This window comes from Lolium rigidum, chromosome 4, assembly GCF_022539505.1.
Source record: "Lolium rigidum isolate FL_2022 chromosome 4, APGP_CSIRO_Lrig_0.1, whole genome shotgun sequence".
Taxonomy (NCBI): domain Eukaryota; kingdom Viridiplantae; phylum Streptophyta; class Magnoliopsida; order Poales; family Poaceae; genus Lolium; species Lolium rigidum.
In genome coordinates, this window is record NC_061511.1 from 26482447 (window position 1) to 26500502 (window position 18056).

An 18056-nucleotide genomic window follows, 5' to 3' on the forward strand; every position below is an offset into this window, starting at 1 on the left:
TATCATAGGTAGATACTGTATCATAGCACATAGTACTAGAAAAATAAATGTCAAGTAAATCTTGTACATATATTTGCATTGAGATTCTACAAAACAATTAATACATAGAGACTATGATACTAATATATGATACCATGCATTGTGGAGATAGTAACATGTCGTAGTATCATACGCATGATACTTCTATATGATACTATGCATTGTGACTAGTCTTAGCGCTGGGTTTGGTGATCGCCGTATGTTACCGTGCACTTATCCACAAAAATAAATACTTTCTTCTGTCCTATTTAATTGATTCATATTTAATATAAAATTGTACTCCCTCCGGTTCATATTAATTGACTCTAATATGGATGTATCTAGACATATTTTAGTTCTAGATACATTCATATTGGAGTCAATTAATATGAATCGGAGGGAGTACTTAATTTGAGTTAATTAAAAGAGAGCCGAGGAAGTACATGTTAGTATAGTACTAAAAGAAAAGAAATACAGAGGGGAAAAGAGAAGTAAATGAATGAACCCAATCCATCTGATAGTCAGAGAAGAACAGAGTAGGAGCAAAACCCTCGTCCTCCCCTTCCTTCCCCTCCCTGTCGTCCGCAAGCGGCCAAGCCAATCCCACCCAAGTTGAACCACCTGACCTGCCGCAGCATCCGTCGCCATCCATCCATCCACCATGGAGGTGGAGGTGGACTACTACAAGGTGCTCGGCGTCGGCCGCGCCGCCACCGACGACGAGCTCAAGAAGGCCTACCGCCGCCTCGTCATGAAGTACCACCCGGACAAGAACCCCTCCCCGCAGGCCGGCCCCCTCTTCAAGCAGGTCTCCGCCGCCTACGACGTACGTCTCTCCCGCCCTCCCTCCCTCCATTACCGCCGCCGCCGCCGACAACCACTGAATCTGTCGCCTCCCACGGTTTCCTCCGCCCTCCTCCCTGCAGGTGCTCAGCGACCCGGACAAGCGCGCCGTCTACGACCAGTACGGCGAGGAGGGGCTCAAGGCGGGCGTGGCCCCGCCATCCCCCTCCGCCGCGCCGCCCCCGCACGCGCACGGCCCCGGCCCCGGGTTCCGGTTCAACCCGAGGACCGCCGACGAGATCTTCAAGGAGATGTTCGGGGCGGGCTCCTACTTCGGGCAGCCACCCCGCAGCCCCGCCACTCCCCAGAGCGTCCCAGGGGCCACTGCTTCTTCCTACGCCGCCGCTGCCGGGTTCTCCCCTGGGTCAGGGGAGCCGTCCGGCGGGTCGACGAGGAAGGCGGCCGCGATCGAGCGGCAGCTGGCCTGCAGCCTCGAGGACCTGCACAAGGGCGCCACCAAGAAGATGAAGATCTCCAGGGACGTCCTCGATTCCGCGGGGTGAGACGGTTCCTCCTCTCCCTTATCCTCTGCTCGTTCTGTTCTTGACTAAATAAATATATAAAAGATTTACTTGGTAGCTTAAAAACGCTGACATTGTTGTGATCTTGGTGAATGGCTTCAGTATGAGTTGTAAGAAGCTGTAGCAACCTGAACTTCAGTAACCAGCCCCTTTCTTCGGTATGGGTATTTTAAGTTTAGGGTGACATTTGTAATTTGTTATGCTCTTGTTGACTAGAGAAAGAACATGTATTTGTTAGGTAGCTCTCGGTCTATCACTCGCTGTGAAGCGGTGCTGAAAACGACTGTTTAACTTCTCTGGTGTCTTATTGGCTAAACACTCGGTATTCTCCTCTACACACGAAACCTAACTTTGCATCAAAGCATACATAAACCTTGGTGTGTTTCGGTTCATGACTTTTGTCGAATGCAGCCTCACAGTATTTCCTCCTACTTCCTAATAATGCTGAGATATATTTATACTTTGGCAAAACCTATATGTCTGAAGGCCCTAAACCGTAGCTCTTTGGTGTGATTCCCAGTTGTGGTGATGTGTCCATCTTCTAGCAATATAATACCTTCGAGTAAAATTTAAATTCTCCAGCTTTTGTAGTAGGCCTCCTCAATAGGTACTTCAGGAGTATTCAGAAATCATGCAGTCCAACAAGCCAGTTAGCATTGGTTTAGATAATTAGCATTTACTGCCATTTGCGTGTACCTTGATGCCATTTTCCTTTTGGGGAGTGCTTCGGTACGCCCACTTTTTAAAAGTTTACGACTTTTGATGTAGATGAGCAGTAGAGATTAGAACTTACCCTTTCATTAAAGGGTAAAACTGTCTATTCCATTTTGCAAAAATCTAGTCTATATTATTTCAACAAACCTCCCAGACGACTAGGCAAGATCTATCAACTGCAGCGGCTATGCTAGGTCATGTGGTGGCGGCGCTGCATTTGGTGTCGAGCAGATGTGGCTGGCAACGTTCTTAGTTAGGTGGTTCATTTTTGCATCCGATCGGACGAGTAAGAAAGAGCAATATCCAAAGCCTAACTAACAACATCCTAAAAAAGCAACGTGCGTTATGGTTCTGTACGTGGTTTTGTTTGTTGATTCGATATATAGGTTGGACACCGGCAGCGGTGGTGCCATTAGAAGATAACTCCAGCCTTATTTTACTTTGCTGTCCACGAAAGAAGGACAACGAGGTACCGTACATCTAACATTGTCCTGAGCTAATCTCTTTTTCTACAACTAATCACACCATCAGTACATCTGACTGATTAAGAAAAGGTTTAGTTTAAAGGGATAACTATCCAATTAATTAGTCTCAACTTTTACCAAAGGACGGGAACATCCTTTCTAAGAATGAAGCACACCCCTTTCCTTTTTTTTTTAATTTCCAGCTTTCCATCACATCATTACTTGAACTAATGTATTTGTTCACCAATGAAGAAGTTATTACTACAATCATCACACGACAAGCATGATCTGTCACCGTTCCTTTATATTTGGTCATCCAAGATCGGACACTGTTTGATGGGCAGTTATTGTGTTCATAGCTCATGCTTACTGTTTCCACAGTTATGGATTCTCTTAAAAAATCAGTTTGCGACTTCAGTTTGTATATCCACATAAGCATGGTAAGGGCATTTTCAATAATTCTCTATGGTCCCAAGTTTGGTCATACTCCCAGGATTTACAAAAAAGGATAATAGTGTTCCAAGACGTGCATAGTTAGTTAACTGTGCTACTAGTATTCCATCTAAGATTTAGTGAAAGATCATTTGATGTTGACATCAGTTTTTAAATTTCGAACTCATAATAGATCTATTGTAGTAGTGCAGCTTAGGGAAAAAAGGTCAGTACAAGTGTGCAATGCAGACCGACTCTTTGAGCTTAAATTTGGTATATCAATCATTTCAAAATGAACCTATCAGGTCACATATAAAATAGTATTTATGCACATCTTGGGTAGATATTTCTGTGCCCAGATGAACATAAGTATGACAAGTTGGCCTCCAGTACCTGTAATTGATTGAGACTGAATATGAGATGATGATATCCGAAAACATTAGTTTCAAGGAGTCAGGGCAGCAGTGCATTCAAATTACTATACATATATAAGTATCTAGCATATTTTGTTATCATGATGGTATCTAGCAATTTTTTAAGTAGTTCCTACACTTATGCATGCATGCTTGAATTTCTTTTCTGGTTAATCGATGTGACCATAGAGTGAGTGATGGCGAGTCAGTTTTCTTTTGAAAAAAGAAAGAAAAAAAATGGGTATTCGGAAACTGGAGATTTGAATAATTACAAAGATATGGCAGTATGCCTATCCGGGTATCCATTTGTTTGTGTGATTGATGATTACCAGATACAGTTTTTACAGCATACTGCGTGGATAATGCTCACTAATTGTGTATGCCAAGTTGTTATGATGCCCTAAAGTAGCTTGAAACTTTAACTACCCGAGAAGCTTCCAATTTTCAGGAAAAAATCTCGTTATTTTCATGTTTTTCGTTTTGAGAATATATTTTTCTTTTCTTTTTGCAGCAAACCGATGAGTGTGGAGGAGATCCTAACAATTGATATCAAGCCTGGGTGGAAGAAGGGAACAAAGATCACCTTTCCTGAGAAAGGCAACGAGACCCGTAACGTCATACCATCAGACCTGGTGTTCATAATAGAAGAGCGGGCACACCCGAAATTCAAGAGAGATGGCAATGACCTTGTTTACACGCATAAAATCTCCCTTGTGGATGCTTTGACTGGTTGTGCAGTCCAACTGATGACTCTGGATGGGCGAAATTTAACCGTTCCTGTGAAGTCTGTCATCAATCCCACCTACGAGGAAGTAGTGCCGGGCGAAGGTATGCCGATCACAAGGGAGCCATCTAAGAAAGGAAACCTAAGGATCAAGTTTCAGATCAAGTTCCCCACCAATTTAACAGCTGACCAAAAGGCAGGGGTCCAACAACTTCTGTCTTAGCTCGCTGTTTATAATGTGAATCTATGCCGTTTCTTGTTCAGCGCTTACAGTTGCTGAATGTACAATCACTGTCTTCATCCTAGTGTAAAGGACATGATTTCCTAGATGCTTCGAACTTTGCGCTTGATTGCTAACTGCTGACAGAGTAGCAGCTGCTCCACTAGCAGACCTAACTTTGTTTCAGATTATCTGATGATTCTTTGTTTCTGAAGTTAACAATTGTGACCTTTCTTTGAGAAAGACCACGCTCCTAACTAATACAAGCCTGAGGCCACCAAGTTAGACAAAAGACATGGCCCAGGCTGCTAGTTCAGAGTAAGAAGTTCTCTTGGCCTTATGAACTAGCATAGCTAGCTGATTTTTGATTTTTTTTTCCTACATCTGTAGAAAGTCAGCTGGATGTGCTTGAAGATGAGATCATTTCTTGTGGTCCAAAGATCCCAGCAAACGAGAATGATAATATCCATTGGGAAAGGCTTAGAAATAGCTGCTTGTAGACTGGCTATGATATCCTGCACCTGAATTTGGGACAGACCGATCTGGGCAGAGATACTTCCAGCACATGACAGCAAAAGAAGATGAGTTCTAGTTTCTAGGCCAGTTGTTTCACAGAGCTTGCATCTCTTTGTTGGCATGAAGAAACACTTTCTTTGGAGCAACTCTTTTGTGTTCAATCTGTTGGGAATCAAAGAACACCTTGTGCTTTTGCAAGCAACATGTTTTCCATAACCATTTGAGAGCATTCTATCTTTATATGCTGGAGAAACCTTGAATATAGTAGAGCTGTTTAAAGCCATCCAGGACTCGTATTGCTCCTGAAGAGCAACATTCCCATTCAGGGTTTGCATATCAATATATTCAGCATATGCTTCGACTGAGAGAGGCAAGTGAAAAAGCTCAGCCTGTTCAGGCATTCCGGCATGGATAGAACTTGTTGAACTGAAAATTTTTGATGCTTTGCAAAGGAGAACATATGGGACCATTGTTCTTTCAAGGATCTTTCCGGCCAAGGGTCATGCCAGTAAAGGATAGAGCAGCCATTAGAAAGAGAGCACTGGGCAAGAGATTTGTAAGCTGAGCAGAGGGGCGTGTGCCTATTATTAAGTTGACCCATGATCCGATCTAGAATCGAAGAATTCCCTTCATAGATTGGTGCAACCCAGTCCTTTCTTACTAGGGTTGGCTCCTCGCAGTTCTCCCATTAACACCAACGGTAGATAGGAACCGAACTGTCTCACGACTTTCTAAACCCAACTCACGTGCCACTTTCATCGGTGAACAACCAAACCCTTGGAACCTTCTTCAAGGCATAAACTTTAGGCAGTCTCTTCACCAAAATGAGACATCCTTTGTTCTAGCCGGAGGCAGGTTGTTCCTATAATATGTCTCCCAAATAAGGTGCACCCAAGGTAGATCAACATGTTTCAAAATTTTGTGCAGGTGCTTCATCAGCAAGCATTCATTCTGAACCGAGGAGTTAAGCACCCCTAAACCCCCTTGTTTTTTTTTTTTTTTTTGGTTTACACACAAGATCCCAAGCAGCTAGCGAAGGATTCTTCTTATCTGAATCTTTATCCCTCCAAGGACAATGTCTTCGGTATTTCTCTGCCTCATCAAGAACCCACTTATACACTTTGAGAGAACTCAAGTAAAAGGTGGGTAAAGAGGAAAACACAGAGTTCACCATTCTCAGCTTACTTCCATAGTCCAAATACATAGTACATGGTGGTAATCTTCGCTGGAATGTCTGAAGCAACGGCCGTGTCAATGCTGATATTGTTCCAGGCCGTCACACTGATGTTCGTTGTTGCTAGGACATGCAAAAATAACCTCTTGCTGCCTTTTAGTTTTCTGTCAGAGTACCTTTCAGGAACAAATGTTTTATTTCCTACCACCCAAATGTTTGCAAGAAGGTTTTCAAAAAAAATTCTGTCATTAATTGTTTTCTGCAAAACATAGGCATCTCACTTTGCTTTCAGAGAATACTCACCACAGATGGAGTTTTCATTTCCTATCAGGGAATACTTGGATGCTATTCAAAAACGGCAATGTTGTACGATGGTTACTGTCAGGAGAGGGGCTACCAGTATCTAAGGCAGTACGAGCCAACACATAACACTGTGTTTGGACTACAATGTTGTCGGGTATATTTTGCTTTCCCATTGTGGTTGTCCGACAGTTTTTTCTCTGCTCCTTCTCTTTTCATTTCCATTTTTCGATACAATTATAGAGTTAATATACGACATGTCTATCAACAGTGAGATACAAATTTGTTTGCAAAAGAAAAGCAATGTTGTACAAATCCTCTGCACTTAATTGGTAAATAGTGATGAGATCAATAAAATCTGGCCTATTATTGTAATGGACATTGATCTACCAAATTAATAACATTACACATTATTTCTGACCAGCAATTACCCCGGTGACCGAGTCCTCGCCACATGGAACTGATGCTTCTGTTTGAAAATGTGGGGCGGGTTTTCAACTTTTTTATGCTTTGACCAATTTTTAATCCAATAGTACCATCCATTGAATTCGAAAAATACTTTCTCATTATTTTCATTTCTGTAACTACGAACAACTGTTGTGTATGGGAAACTTACGGTCCAAGTATAACTGTAGACATTCAAAATACGTCATATATTTCTGAACTGGAACTAGGTATTTTTCGTGATGGGCATACAAAAGACATGGGCTCATGTCGTTGACAAAGACTCTACTTGCTGTCATTTTCTGTTCACGTGCGAAAGAGATGGGACAATAGATCCATTGGATGGACGCATGTTGGCTAATTTAGTCCATTCTTTGCCCCAACAATGCACAAATTTTGTCCGGAAAAGTACTTATACAACAATAAATCCGGTAAGGTTTTAATACAGCTAAAAGTTACATTTTGGAGATTGCGTCGATGTACGAGTTGACAACTAGAATCTCTGTGATGGAGCCATCACCACGTGGAGCCTAACACGTAAGATATGGCATGTAAAAGGCCTACGTCCACATCAGCACCACATGTGGTTGACAAAGACTACGAGCTATTATTTTCGTTCACGTGCGAAAGAGATTGGAACAATATCTCGGAGATTCGTTAGATGGACGCATCTTCAAGAGTTTTGTCCATTTCTCACAATCCAACAACAGTAGCATCACAACTTGAATTTGGAACTGCATCAAGGAATGGTTGGGGATCCCCTTCATTCATCCCAACAATGGCACGAGTCTGGCCGCTCGATCGATAGAGGATGATTGCGGCGAGCGCTATCCCAAACTGCAAGGTGTTGGCCTCCCTCGTCTCGCTCACTTTGCGGGAGATTTGGTATAAGCTCAACAAATGGTTTTTTCATAATAAGCACACACACCATCGTTTGTGCTGCTAAATAAGATTAAGAAAGAATCCTGCTTGTGAGATATTGCGGAGTTTGGACGAAATGATGCTGAGAGAGTATATTTTTGTAAAATGCGCTTCAACTTTCTTGTCGAAATCCTCTCTTAATTAATAGATGGGGGCAAAGGTTTTTGACGCTCTTCAAAAAGAAAGATGATATTTTTCCCCTCGCCATATTTAATGTTGTGTTGTGAGGCTTTTCTTGGAGAGTCGTCGAGCTCTGCATTACACTATATATATAAGCGAAAAGACCGTGAATTTAAGAAAACAACTTTTTTTAGAACCCATCCTTTGCTATTTGCATTCTAGAGTGAGAATTAAGCTAGTGCTCAGTACACTTCTACAACCTTAGATTTACATTGTGATTCGTGCTCTTGAGTTGCAAGTGAGGTTTCAACTACAAAAAATGCCTCCTAACCGTTAAATTTACTTTGTGATCCGTGATAATAGTGAATTGGAACATAGATTGTAACGGACATTGGATGACGTCATTTTATTGAGAACTAAGTTAGTTCTTAGTAGACTGAAAATCACTCACCCGGTTTTTTTTTCTCATGCAGCAAAATCACCAGATTGTTATGCTTTTTTCTGCGATGAATACGAGATAACTAGTCAACTATACATGGCGCTGATGATCATGTGACACATTTCCATGAAGACACCATGCGTCTTCTTGAACCAGTTACAACATCTCATTCTCATCTCCTCGATTATTCATTTTTATTTCTACTAGGTAGACCAAGAGAACTTGAGATGATCCTTAATCATTTCATTGAGGATCATCATCAGTGTCGGTCCGCCTTGAGCGACTCGACCTGGCTCTTCCCTTGGGGCCCCTTCCTTCGGATGTAGAGCCTGTACTCGTCGAAGGTCATGGGCTTGTACAACGGCGGCCTCTCCGGCGGGGAGACGAGCTCCGCCATGGGCGCCAGCGGCAGGTCGCTCCTGGGGTTGTAGAACGTCGCGATCGACAGCCGCTCGGCGCTGGCGTTGGCCATCACGCGATGCTCCACGCTCCGGTACGTCGCGTTCGTCAGCACCTGTATATATGTATTCATCATATTAGCTTTGTGAGCTCCCGAAAGCAGTGGACACGTGGTCTCATGATTTTCTTCCCTAAAATTACACCATTCTATAAATAATTATCAACAATAGTATAAATAGTGTAGAAAGTAATAAATCATATATAGGTACTTTAACTACCTACGGATGACTACAACAGAAATTAGTGCGAGCCGAAGGCGCGGCGCTGTATTTACACCTCCATCAGCAAAGTCAGAGGAATCTTGTAGCAGTAAATCTTATTGTAATATTTAAGCGAAAAGTTGTCATGTCAAGATCTCAAAGAATTTATACGAAAGTAACAACAATCACTAATGATGACAACCGTTGGTTAGAAGAGACTCGCCTGAAACATGTCAACAAAACATAACCGGTGAGAGAACGGGACCGAGATGAGTTTTGACGATCACCTCTGTCAACAGGTGGTCCCGTGACAAGTGATGACTGTGCCGCGAGAGGATCGTTCAGATCTCCGTGCGAGCGTACAAAGGAACAGGAAACTGCGTCCTTGTTTGAGCTAGCTGATTTTTCGACGAACCAGCGGGCACGCGACAAACGTGCAGCTTCCTCGTGTGGTAACGAAAATGTACAGGGGGCAGTACATGGGCGGTGGCATTGCAGCAGCATAGCAGAGTAGCGCAGGATCGGACAGCGAGGCTGCCTGGACCATAAGCTAGCTAGTGCCCAGTGATCAATGGTCAGATCTGTAGAGACAAAATGACACGTGCATTTCTTTTTACGATTTTACCGCACCAGTTGGCAGGACGAAGGGTGGTGATTCTCGCCAGCTATTCTAAAACTAAAAAATTGGAAGATTTGAAAATTCTGAAACTTTCGGAATGAGTTACCAAACCCCCATTATTCCAGTTACTCGAGAGTTACGAGAAACCATGTAAGATGGTCCTGTTGGAATTGATTTCCGGTTATAACAAACCGAGAGAAAACAGTGTGTGGCCCACCACATCTATCTCAGGTACGCACAATGATCGGAAGCGCAAAACATGATTTGGTTTTGGTCCCTTTACCCTCGCACCACGTATATAAGAAATACCAGAACATTTTTCCAGGATGACGACTAGAGCGAACAGACAACCCTCCACCGCCGATCCTAGAAAAATGGTGCTAAAGGGAGACGAAGACCATCTCTACCGCCGGCCACCAGGAGGGTTGTGCCGGCGGTCATGGGCTCCAACCTACAACTTGTCTTGTCCGACCATTGCCATGCCATTAGATAGCTCACAGTTATTAAAAAAAAAACATAAGGCTTGAAAGCCCGATTTTAAATTAATAAAGTCATTAACCAATCATGAGTACAACGATAGCACGAAAAGAAATAAATAAAAACACAACAAACGGCTAGAGATACCAACTTACATAGCAGGAAGGAAGCAACAGAGAAAAATGAGAGCAAAGGTACACTACACTAGCTACACTAGGCAGCGAGTGCGTCCCATGACTATCAGATTGCTCACAGTTATCACCATGGGCCAATGGCTATCCCCTAATGGATCTACTAATTCAAGCCAGTGTTCTTACTGTACTTCTAACCATTAGATTAGGTTCTCCTTTTAAAAAAAAACCATGAGATTAGGTCCTACTGTTGTTGTTTCCCTAAGGGCATCTCCAGCGGCGCGACGCAAATGGACGTTGAGCGACCGTTTGTGTCCGCCGTGACCGGAAATGCGTCTGGGGCCTGTTCCAGCGGGGCGACGCAAAGTGATCGGGCCGTCCGCGGAGACGCAAACCTGGCCCAAATATGCGCCAGGTTTGCGTCTCGGGGGACGCGCAAAGTGTCCGCTCGCTTCCCCACCGGGCCCGCCTGGCAGCGAGTCTGCATCGAGGGCATCGATTCAGGCGGTCAGCGCTTCCGCGTCTGCACCGCAGCCTTCGCCATTAATGGCGCGGCTGCCTGTTCTGCGCACGTACTGGCGGGCGGCGGCTGGGCTTCTGCGGCGCCTTCAATGGTATCGTATCCCGCGCGCGCCCGCCCATAAAAGTCCACCGGCCGCGTCGCTCCTTCGCCCACACCTCCACAACCACCACCACCGCCGCGCACGCCACGGGGAAGAAGAATGACTTCGAGGCCTCCCGGCAGCGGCAGCAAGAAGATCCCGCTCCCCGTCTCGGTGGGGAGGCTCATGCACGGCAAATGGATGCCGTGCGACGACGCCCTGGTCCGACGTGCGGCCGCTCGGTGGCCGGCGGCTCAGCTGCCGCCGGTGCCTATCCCTCCAGCACTGCGCGCGAGCCCGATCGGACCGCGGAGATCCGAGCCGCAGAGGCGGTATCCGCCGGCGGACCTCCGCGACGATCCGGTGTACGCCATCGACTCGGAGGTTTGGCGTACGTACCTATCCACGGAGACGGACAGGAGACGAAGGGCAGGCTTCATGGGCGACATGGATTACCCCTTCGGCCCTGCACCGCCGGCTCGTCGTCAGCAGGCGCCGACGCGACGACAGCAGACGCAGCACAACGACGCCGCCGACGACGACGAAGCCTACGCCGTGTACGACGACGACGACGACTACGTCGAGGCGCTCGCGTACCATAGCGAGGAGGTGAAGGACGACAGCGACGACTACGTCGCTGTCGTCTTCCACGAATGGCAGCAGGCCTTGGCGGAGGGCCGGAACTTCGACTTCCCGTACAACATGACGAACGACGAGATGGCGAAGGTCGCCGTCCTCGTCTCCGAGCACGAAGCACTTCGACAGGCGCTCCCCCGCTACGCCACCGCCGTCATGCCGCCGGGCCTGTCGGCGGATGAAGCACTTCGACAGGCGCTCCTGGAGTCGGCGGCGCCTCCGCCACCGCCGCCACAGCCGCGAGCTCGGGCGCTCGAACCGCCGCCACGGCCGCAGGCTCGGGCGCCTCCGCCACCGCCGCCACACCGCCACGGCCGCGAGCATCGGGCGCCTCCACCGCCGCCACGCCGCGCAGATCGGCCCCTCCACCGCCGCCACGCCCGCAGCTTCCTCAACCTCGAGCACCGGCAGCGCGCCCGGCGTACGCTCCCCGGATGCCAATCGGCCTTGGGTCGTACCGGACTTCATCGTGCTCGACGGCTGACGAGCGAGCAGACACGGCGAGGAGCGATAGGGCGTTTTAGGTTTATTTTTAAGTATGTAAACTATGTTTCATGTTTAAAAAAAAAAGGATTCGTCCTAAAAAATGCGTCGTGCCGCTGGAGCCACCCCCGACGCAAACGGACGCGCGGTCGATTTCGACCAAAAGGGTCGACGCAAACGGACGCGCGCGGACGCTAAAATGTGTCGCGCTGCTGGAGATGCCCTAATCATGAGTTAAATCCAACATAGCCTAGGTAGCTATAGCTAGAATCGTAGGGCTCAGATGGGTAACCAGAATGGTTGTACGAAGTGTCGCTGATTTGATCATGCGCGAGGTGTGGTGTGACCACGCTATGTAGCACGTGCGCAATTAGACCGACCGACCACGACCGCTGTACCACCGCGGAAGCACGAGGCAGGTCGCAGAAGCACGCGATTCCGTTGCATGCTGGAACAGATCAATGCGAGACGTACGTACATGGACCAGCCTAGAAAACATGGTCCACCCCCGGTCGGTCGGTCGGTCGATCCGGCTGTTCCCGTTTCTCAGAAAACAGGAAATCAAAACAGTGTATAGTTTGCTCAATGAAATGAATGAAGACGGAAACAACACACACTAATAATAAGCAGGAAAAACTGCAGGGATCGGTGCAGTACGTACGTACGTACGTACGTAACGCTGCTCACATCACATGACTGCACGTTGTTGTATGCTTAATCAGGCATGTCATGTCATCCGGGTACCGTTCGTCGCATGCATGCCATGCTGACTCCGCCTCGTGGCTGCGTGTACTCTTTTCCCTCTCGGAGCAACCAACCCATTCAATCGGCCCGATCACAGAACGTATACGTTGTCGCGTCTGCTTTTTTCCCTTTTTCATTAGTAACCGAAAATTTTATTGAGCGCGCGTACGTTACGATTCTAGCGCGGCGGGTGACGCGACGTAGACGATGACGATCCGACGCGTCCTGTTTATCTACACCTAGCTGACGTTGCCATCGGAAGAACGGCCATCTCCTACGTACGTCGCGTGTGTCCTTTCTACATCTACATACATCTCTAGCTACATGTGTTTGTGCACGAAAAACACGTGCAGCTTCATAGCTTTGCAACGCAACGTACGTACGCAACAAGTTGGCCCCCGAAACGTACCCCTAGCTGATCATGGAGATGATTTAATTATTTCCAATTCAATTGGCTGAAATTCAACTTATACCTAGCTAAATTTGAATCAATTAAATTGAAATAGAGGGAGTACTAGCCTACTAGGTCAACATCAGATGTTATGCTTGATTTACTGAGAGCAATTTCAGTTAGAGTTAGTCGGCACTTGCTCGTATTAAGTATTTTAGTGCTTAGTTGGTGGAAAGGAGAGAATGCAAGATTCAGCTCTATGAAAAGTGGGGCATGGAAAAATATAGTATAGTATTTTTTTTATAACTAACTGTGAAGTATTGTAGATGATGGCTACAGTATAAAATAGCTATAGATAACATGCCATCTTTCTTATGACCAACCACCAGTTAAAATAGAGGTAATAAATTAATTTAGAAGGGAGGAGTAGGTGTGTCGATATTTCCGTTTCAGCACGAACGGCAGGATATATTCCGTTTCGGCACGACGTACAGGATATATATGGAGTACGTATGATGATGGGAACAAAAAGCACGTGCTGAAATGGACACATTGTACTCAACCTACTAGTGCGGTTTTCGTGACCTAGCTAGACTTGTGCACAGTAGCCATGTACCAGACGTGGACGCCATATTTCTTTTCGCCGACTCAACAACAACACAAAAGCGGCCTCTAACGTATATCTCTCGTATATATCGATTGATCGATCGGGGCAAATATCGTGCAGTGCATAGCTACCACGTATGCTCTAATGACGACGTCCGCAAGCAAGCAGGGCTCGTGGCAACCACACGAAACTAGACCGGTAAATCGCTGACAAACAAAATATTTTCCGTTGGGAAAGTAAGAAAAGTACAAATGAAAAGGGCATGCAAGTGTGCAACATGCTGGTGCTGAACTGATAACTGATACGCATGTGTGCTGGTTTGGTTTTGTTACCTGGATCTGATCCCCGACGTTGACGATGAACGCGTCGGCGACGGGGTCGACGGTCACCCACTCGCCGCCGTGCCCGCGCACCTGGAGGCCCCGCACGCGCTCGTCGGCGAGGAGCACCGTCATGCCGCCGGGGTCCGAGTGCGACGACAGACCCAGCGTCAGCTCCGGCTGCGGGCAACGCGGGTAGTAGTTCACCCGCACGCACACCCCGGCGCCTTCCTCGCCGCCGAACTCCTCCTGCAGACGTCCTTCACCGACGCCCAGCCCGGACGACATCGCCGCCAGCAGCCGCCCGCACAGCGCCGCCACCTCCCTCCCGTACTCCTCCGTCGCATCCCTGGCCAAAACACACCGGAGGTTTTAGTTACACTTGCACTGAATGGCATGGCTCTCTCTGCTTCGTGTGTAAATGTTACCGGAGATCGGGAGGGAGGACGGGCCACTTGTCGGCGGCGGAGAGCACGCTGGGCGGGCGGAGGTGGAGGAAGTAGTAGTCGCCCCAGTCCAGCACGGCGCCGCGCTCCACGCCCAGCCGGCTGCCGTACCCCTCGTACGTCGCCGGCGAGTTCGCGTGCCGCTGCTTCAGCTCCAGCGGGAGGCCGAAGAAGCCGCGCCACGCGGCGCGCGCGCGCCGGATGAGGTCGTGCGGCACGCCGTGGTTCACCGCCTGGAAGAAGCCCCACTCGCGGCACGCCTCCGACACCGCCCGCCGCGCGTCGGGCGACGACAGGTCCACCACCGGTATCACGCCGTTGATGGACGACGCCGAGGCTGCGGACGAGGAGCAGTCGGACGGCGAAGGCCGGTCGTGCTCCGGCTTGACGTACCGGTCCGGGATGGTGGCCACGCCGCTCTCGGACAGAGACTGCACCCGCACCACCGGCTCCGGCCACGCTGCGGAATCCTCCATGGCTGGTCTGGCTGGCTCCGGCCACAAGATCGATTGGTGCCGCAATGCCGCTTGGCGCTCTTCTACTGTTGATTTATATAGGAAGATCGATCGGCCACCGGTTTGGCTGCTTGTCCCTCAGCGGTTGCGGTGAGCATTTATATTACAGCTAGAGCTCATCTTTGGGCTGCACCTGCGATCATTTAGTGCTTAATCCGATCATTTAGTACAACTCATCTTTGGGCTGCACCTGCGATCAACTAGTGCTTAATCCGCTCAGCACTGTTTATGTACAAGGTTGAAAGAAGATCCAGATGCAACACCACACACTTGTTTTATTCATCTAGCCATGACACTTATACAAGCGTAGGGTACACATGCACAAACGTGGGGTGAGGCAACCACTGCATTGACCCCTGAGCCATTGACCGAGTACAAATGCTAACAGGGTGGAGCATAATTGCTGAAAAAAGCATAATTTTGATCAACCTGACAACACAGCGATTATGTGTAGTTGTGGGCGTTCCGGTCTTATCCCGGCCATCGAGTCGTGTTGGAGATTCGTGCAAGTAAGTTATTGCAAAAAACAACATGTCAATTGCCCATTTTCATCCTATATAGGCAACGATCAACCCATTCAATCGGCCCGATCACAGAACGTATACGTTGTCGCGTCTGCTTTTTCGATCCCTTTTTGAGTAGTAACCGAAAATTTTATTGAGCGTACGTTACGATTCTAGCGCGGCGGGTGACGCGACGTAGATGACGATCGACGCGTCAAGTTTATCTACACCTAGCTGACGTTGTTATCGATCGGAACGGCTATCTCCTACATACGTACGTCGCGTGTGTCCTTTCTACATCTACATACATCTCTCTCTAGCTACATGTGTTTGTGCACGAAAAGCACGTGCAGCTTCATAGCTTTGCAACGCAACGTACGTACGCAACAAGTTGGCCCCGGAAACGTACCCCCTAGCTGATCATGGAGATGATTTAATTATTTCCAATTCAATTGACTGAAATTCAACATTATACCTAGCTAAGTTTGAGTCAATTAATTTGAAATAGAGGGAGTACTAGCTACTACATCAACGTGAAATGTTATGCATGATTTACTGAGAGCAATTTCAGTTAGACTTAGTCGGCACTTGCTCGTATTAAGTATTTTAGTGCTTAGTTGGTGGAAAGAGAGAGAATGCAAGATTCAGCTCTAGCACTTGCACGTATGCACATTTTACGAGTGAAAAGTAGGGCATGAAAAAATATAGTACTAGTATTTTTGTATAACTAACTGCGAAGTATTGTAGATGATGCCATCTTTCTTATGACCAACCACCAGTTAAATTAGAGGAAATAAATTAATTTAGAAGGGAGGAGTAGGTGTGTCCATATTTCCGTTTCAGCACGAACGGCAGGATATATTCCGTTTCGGCACGACGTACAAGATATATACGGAGTACGTATGAAGATGGGAACAAAAAGCACGTGCTGAAATGGACACATTGTACTGAACCTACTAGTGCGGTTTTCGTGACCTAGCTAGACTTGTGCACAGTAGCCATGTACCAGACGTGGACGCCATATTTCTTTTCGCCGACTCAACAACAACACAAAAGCGGCCTCTAACGTATATCTCTCGTATATATCGATTGATCGATCGGGGCAAATATCGTGCAGTGCATAGCTACCACGTATGCTCTAATGGCGACGTCGGAAGCAAGGGCTCGTGGCAACCACACGAAACTAGACCGGTAAATCGCAAACAAACAAAATATTTTCCGTTGGGAAAATAAGAAAAGTACAAATGAAAAGGGCATGCAAGTGTGCAACATGCTGGTGCTGAACTGATAACTGATGCGCATGTGTGCTGGTTTGGTTTTGTTACCTGGATCTGATCCCCGACGTTGACGATGAACGCGTCGGCGACGGGGTCGACGGTCACCCACTCGCCGCCGTGCCCGCGCACCTGGAGGCCCCGCACGCGCTCGTCGGCGAGGAGCACCGTCATGCCGCCGGGGTCCGAGTGCGACGACAGACCCAGCGTCAGCTCCGGCTGCGGGCAACGCGGGTAGTAGTTCACCCGCACGCACACCCCGGCGCCTTCCTCGCCGCCGAACTCCTCCTGCAGACGTCCTTCACCGACGCCCAGCCCGGACGACATCGCCGCCAGCAGCCGCCCGCACAGCAACGCCACCTCCCTCCCGTACTCCTCCGTCGCATCCCTGGCCAAAACACAACGGAGGTTTTTGTTACACTTACTTGCACCGAATGGCATGGCTCTCTCTGCTTCGTGTGTAACTGTTACCGGAGGTCGGGAGGGAGGACGGGCCACTTGTCGGCGGCGGAGAGCACGCTGGGCGGGCGGAGGTGGAGGAAGTAGTAGTCGCCCCAGTCCAGCACGGCGCCGCGCTCCACGCCCAGCCGGCTGCCGTACCCCTCGTACGTCGCCGGCGAGTTCGCGTGCCGCTGCTTCAGCTCCAGCGGGAGCCCGAAGAACCCGCGCCACGCGGCGCGCGCGCGCCGGAGGAGGTCGAGCGGCACGCCGTGGTTCACCGCCTGGAAGAAGCCCCACGCGCGGCACGCCTCCGACACCGCACGCCGCGCGTCGGGCGACGACAGGTCCACCACCGGTATCACGCCGTTGATGGACGACGCCGAGGCTGCGGACGAGGAGCAGTCGGACGGCGAAGGCCGGTCGTGCTCCGGCTTGACGTAGCGGTCCGGGATGGTGGCCACGCCGCTCTCCGAAAGAGACTGCACCCGCACCACCGGCTCCGGCCACGCTGCGGAATCCTCCATGGCTGGTCTGGCTGGCTCCGGCCAGAAGATCGATTGGTGCCGCAATGCCGCTTGGCGCTCTTCTACTGTTGATTTATATAGGTAGATCGATCGGCCTCTGCTCCGGCTAGCGGTTTGGCTGCTTCTCCCTCAGCGGCTGCGGCCGGTGTGCATTTATATTCCAGCTAGAGCTCATCTTTAGGCTGCAGCTGCGATCAATTACTGCTTAGTTCCTTAATACGCTCAGCACTGTTTATGTACAAGGTTGAAAAAAGATTCAGATACAACACCACACTTGTTTTATTCATCTAGCCATGATACTTATACAGGCGTAGCGTAGGGTACACATGCACAAACGTGGGGTGAGCCGTTGAGGCAACCACTGCATTGACCCCTGAGCCCTTGACCCAGTACAAATGCTAACAGGGTGGAGCATAATTGC

The 18056-nt window shown here is 48.4% G+C and overlaps 3 protein-coding genes across 3 annotated transcripts; 1 reads left to right on the forward strand and 2 right to left on the reverse strand.

Annotated features, from left to right (window-relative positions):
- Positions 1-663: 663 nt before the first annotated feature.
- Positions 664-4556, forward strand: LOC124708465 (dnaJ homolog subfamily B member 13-like). Its single transcript, XM_047240149.1, has 3 exons — positions 664-844; positions 945-1360; positions 3917-4556. The coding sequence occupies exons 1-3, from the start codon at positions 680-682 to the stop codon at positions 4350-4352; spliced, it is 1017 nt and encodes a 338-aa protein (XP_047096105.1). The 5' UTR covers positions 664-679; the 3' UTR covers positions 4353-4556.
- Positions 4557-8413: 3857 nt separating this feature from the next.
- LOC124650205 (jasmonate-induced oxygenase 1-like) lies at positions 8414-14916 on the reverse strand. Its single transcript, XM_047189761.1, has 3 exons — positions 14361-14916; positions 13945-14281; positions 8414-8777 (listed from the first exon to the last, which is right to left on the reverse strand). Exons 1-3 carry the CDS (start codon positions 14852-14854, stop codon positions 8523-8525), a joined length of 1086 nt encoding a protein of 361 aa, XP_047045717.1. The 5' UTR covers positions 14855-14916; the 3' UTR covers positions 8414-8522.
- Positions 14917-15002: 86 nt separating this feature from the next.
- LOC124646789 (jasmonate-induced oxygenase 1-like) lies at positions 15003-17635 on the reverse strand. The gene is made up of 3 exons (XM_047186848.1): positions 17142-17635; positions 16722-17058; positions 15003-15026 (listed from the first exon to the last, which is right to left on the reverse strand). The coding sequence occupies exons 1-3, from the start codon at positions 17633-17635 to the stop codon at positions 15003-15005; spliced, it is 855 nt and encodes a 284-aa protein (XP_047042804.1).
- Between the last annotated feature and the right edge of the window lie 421 nt (positions 17636-18056).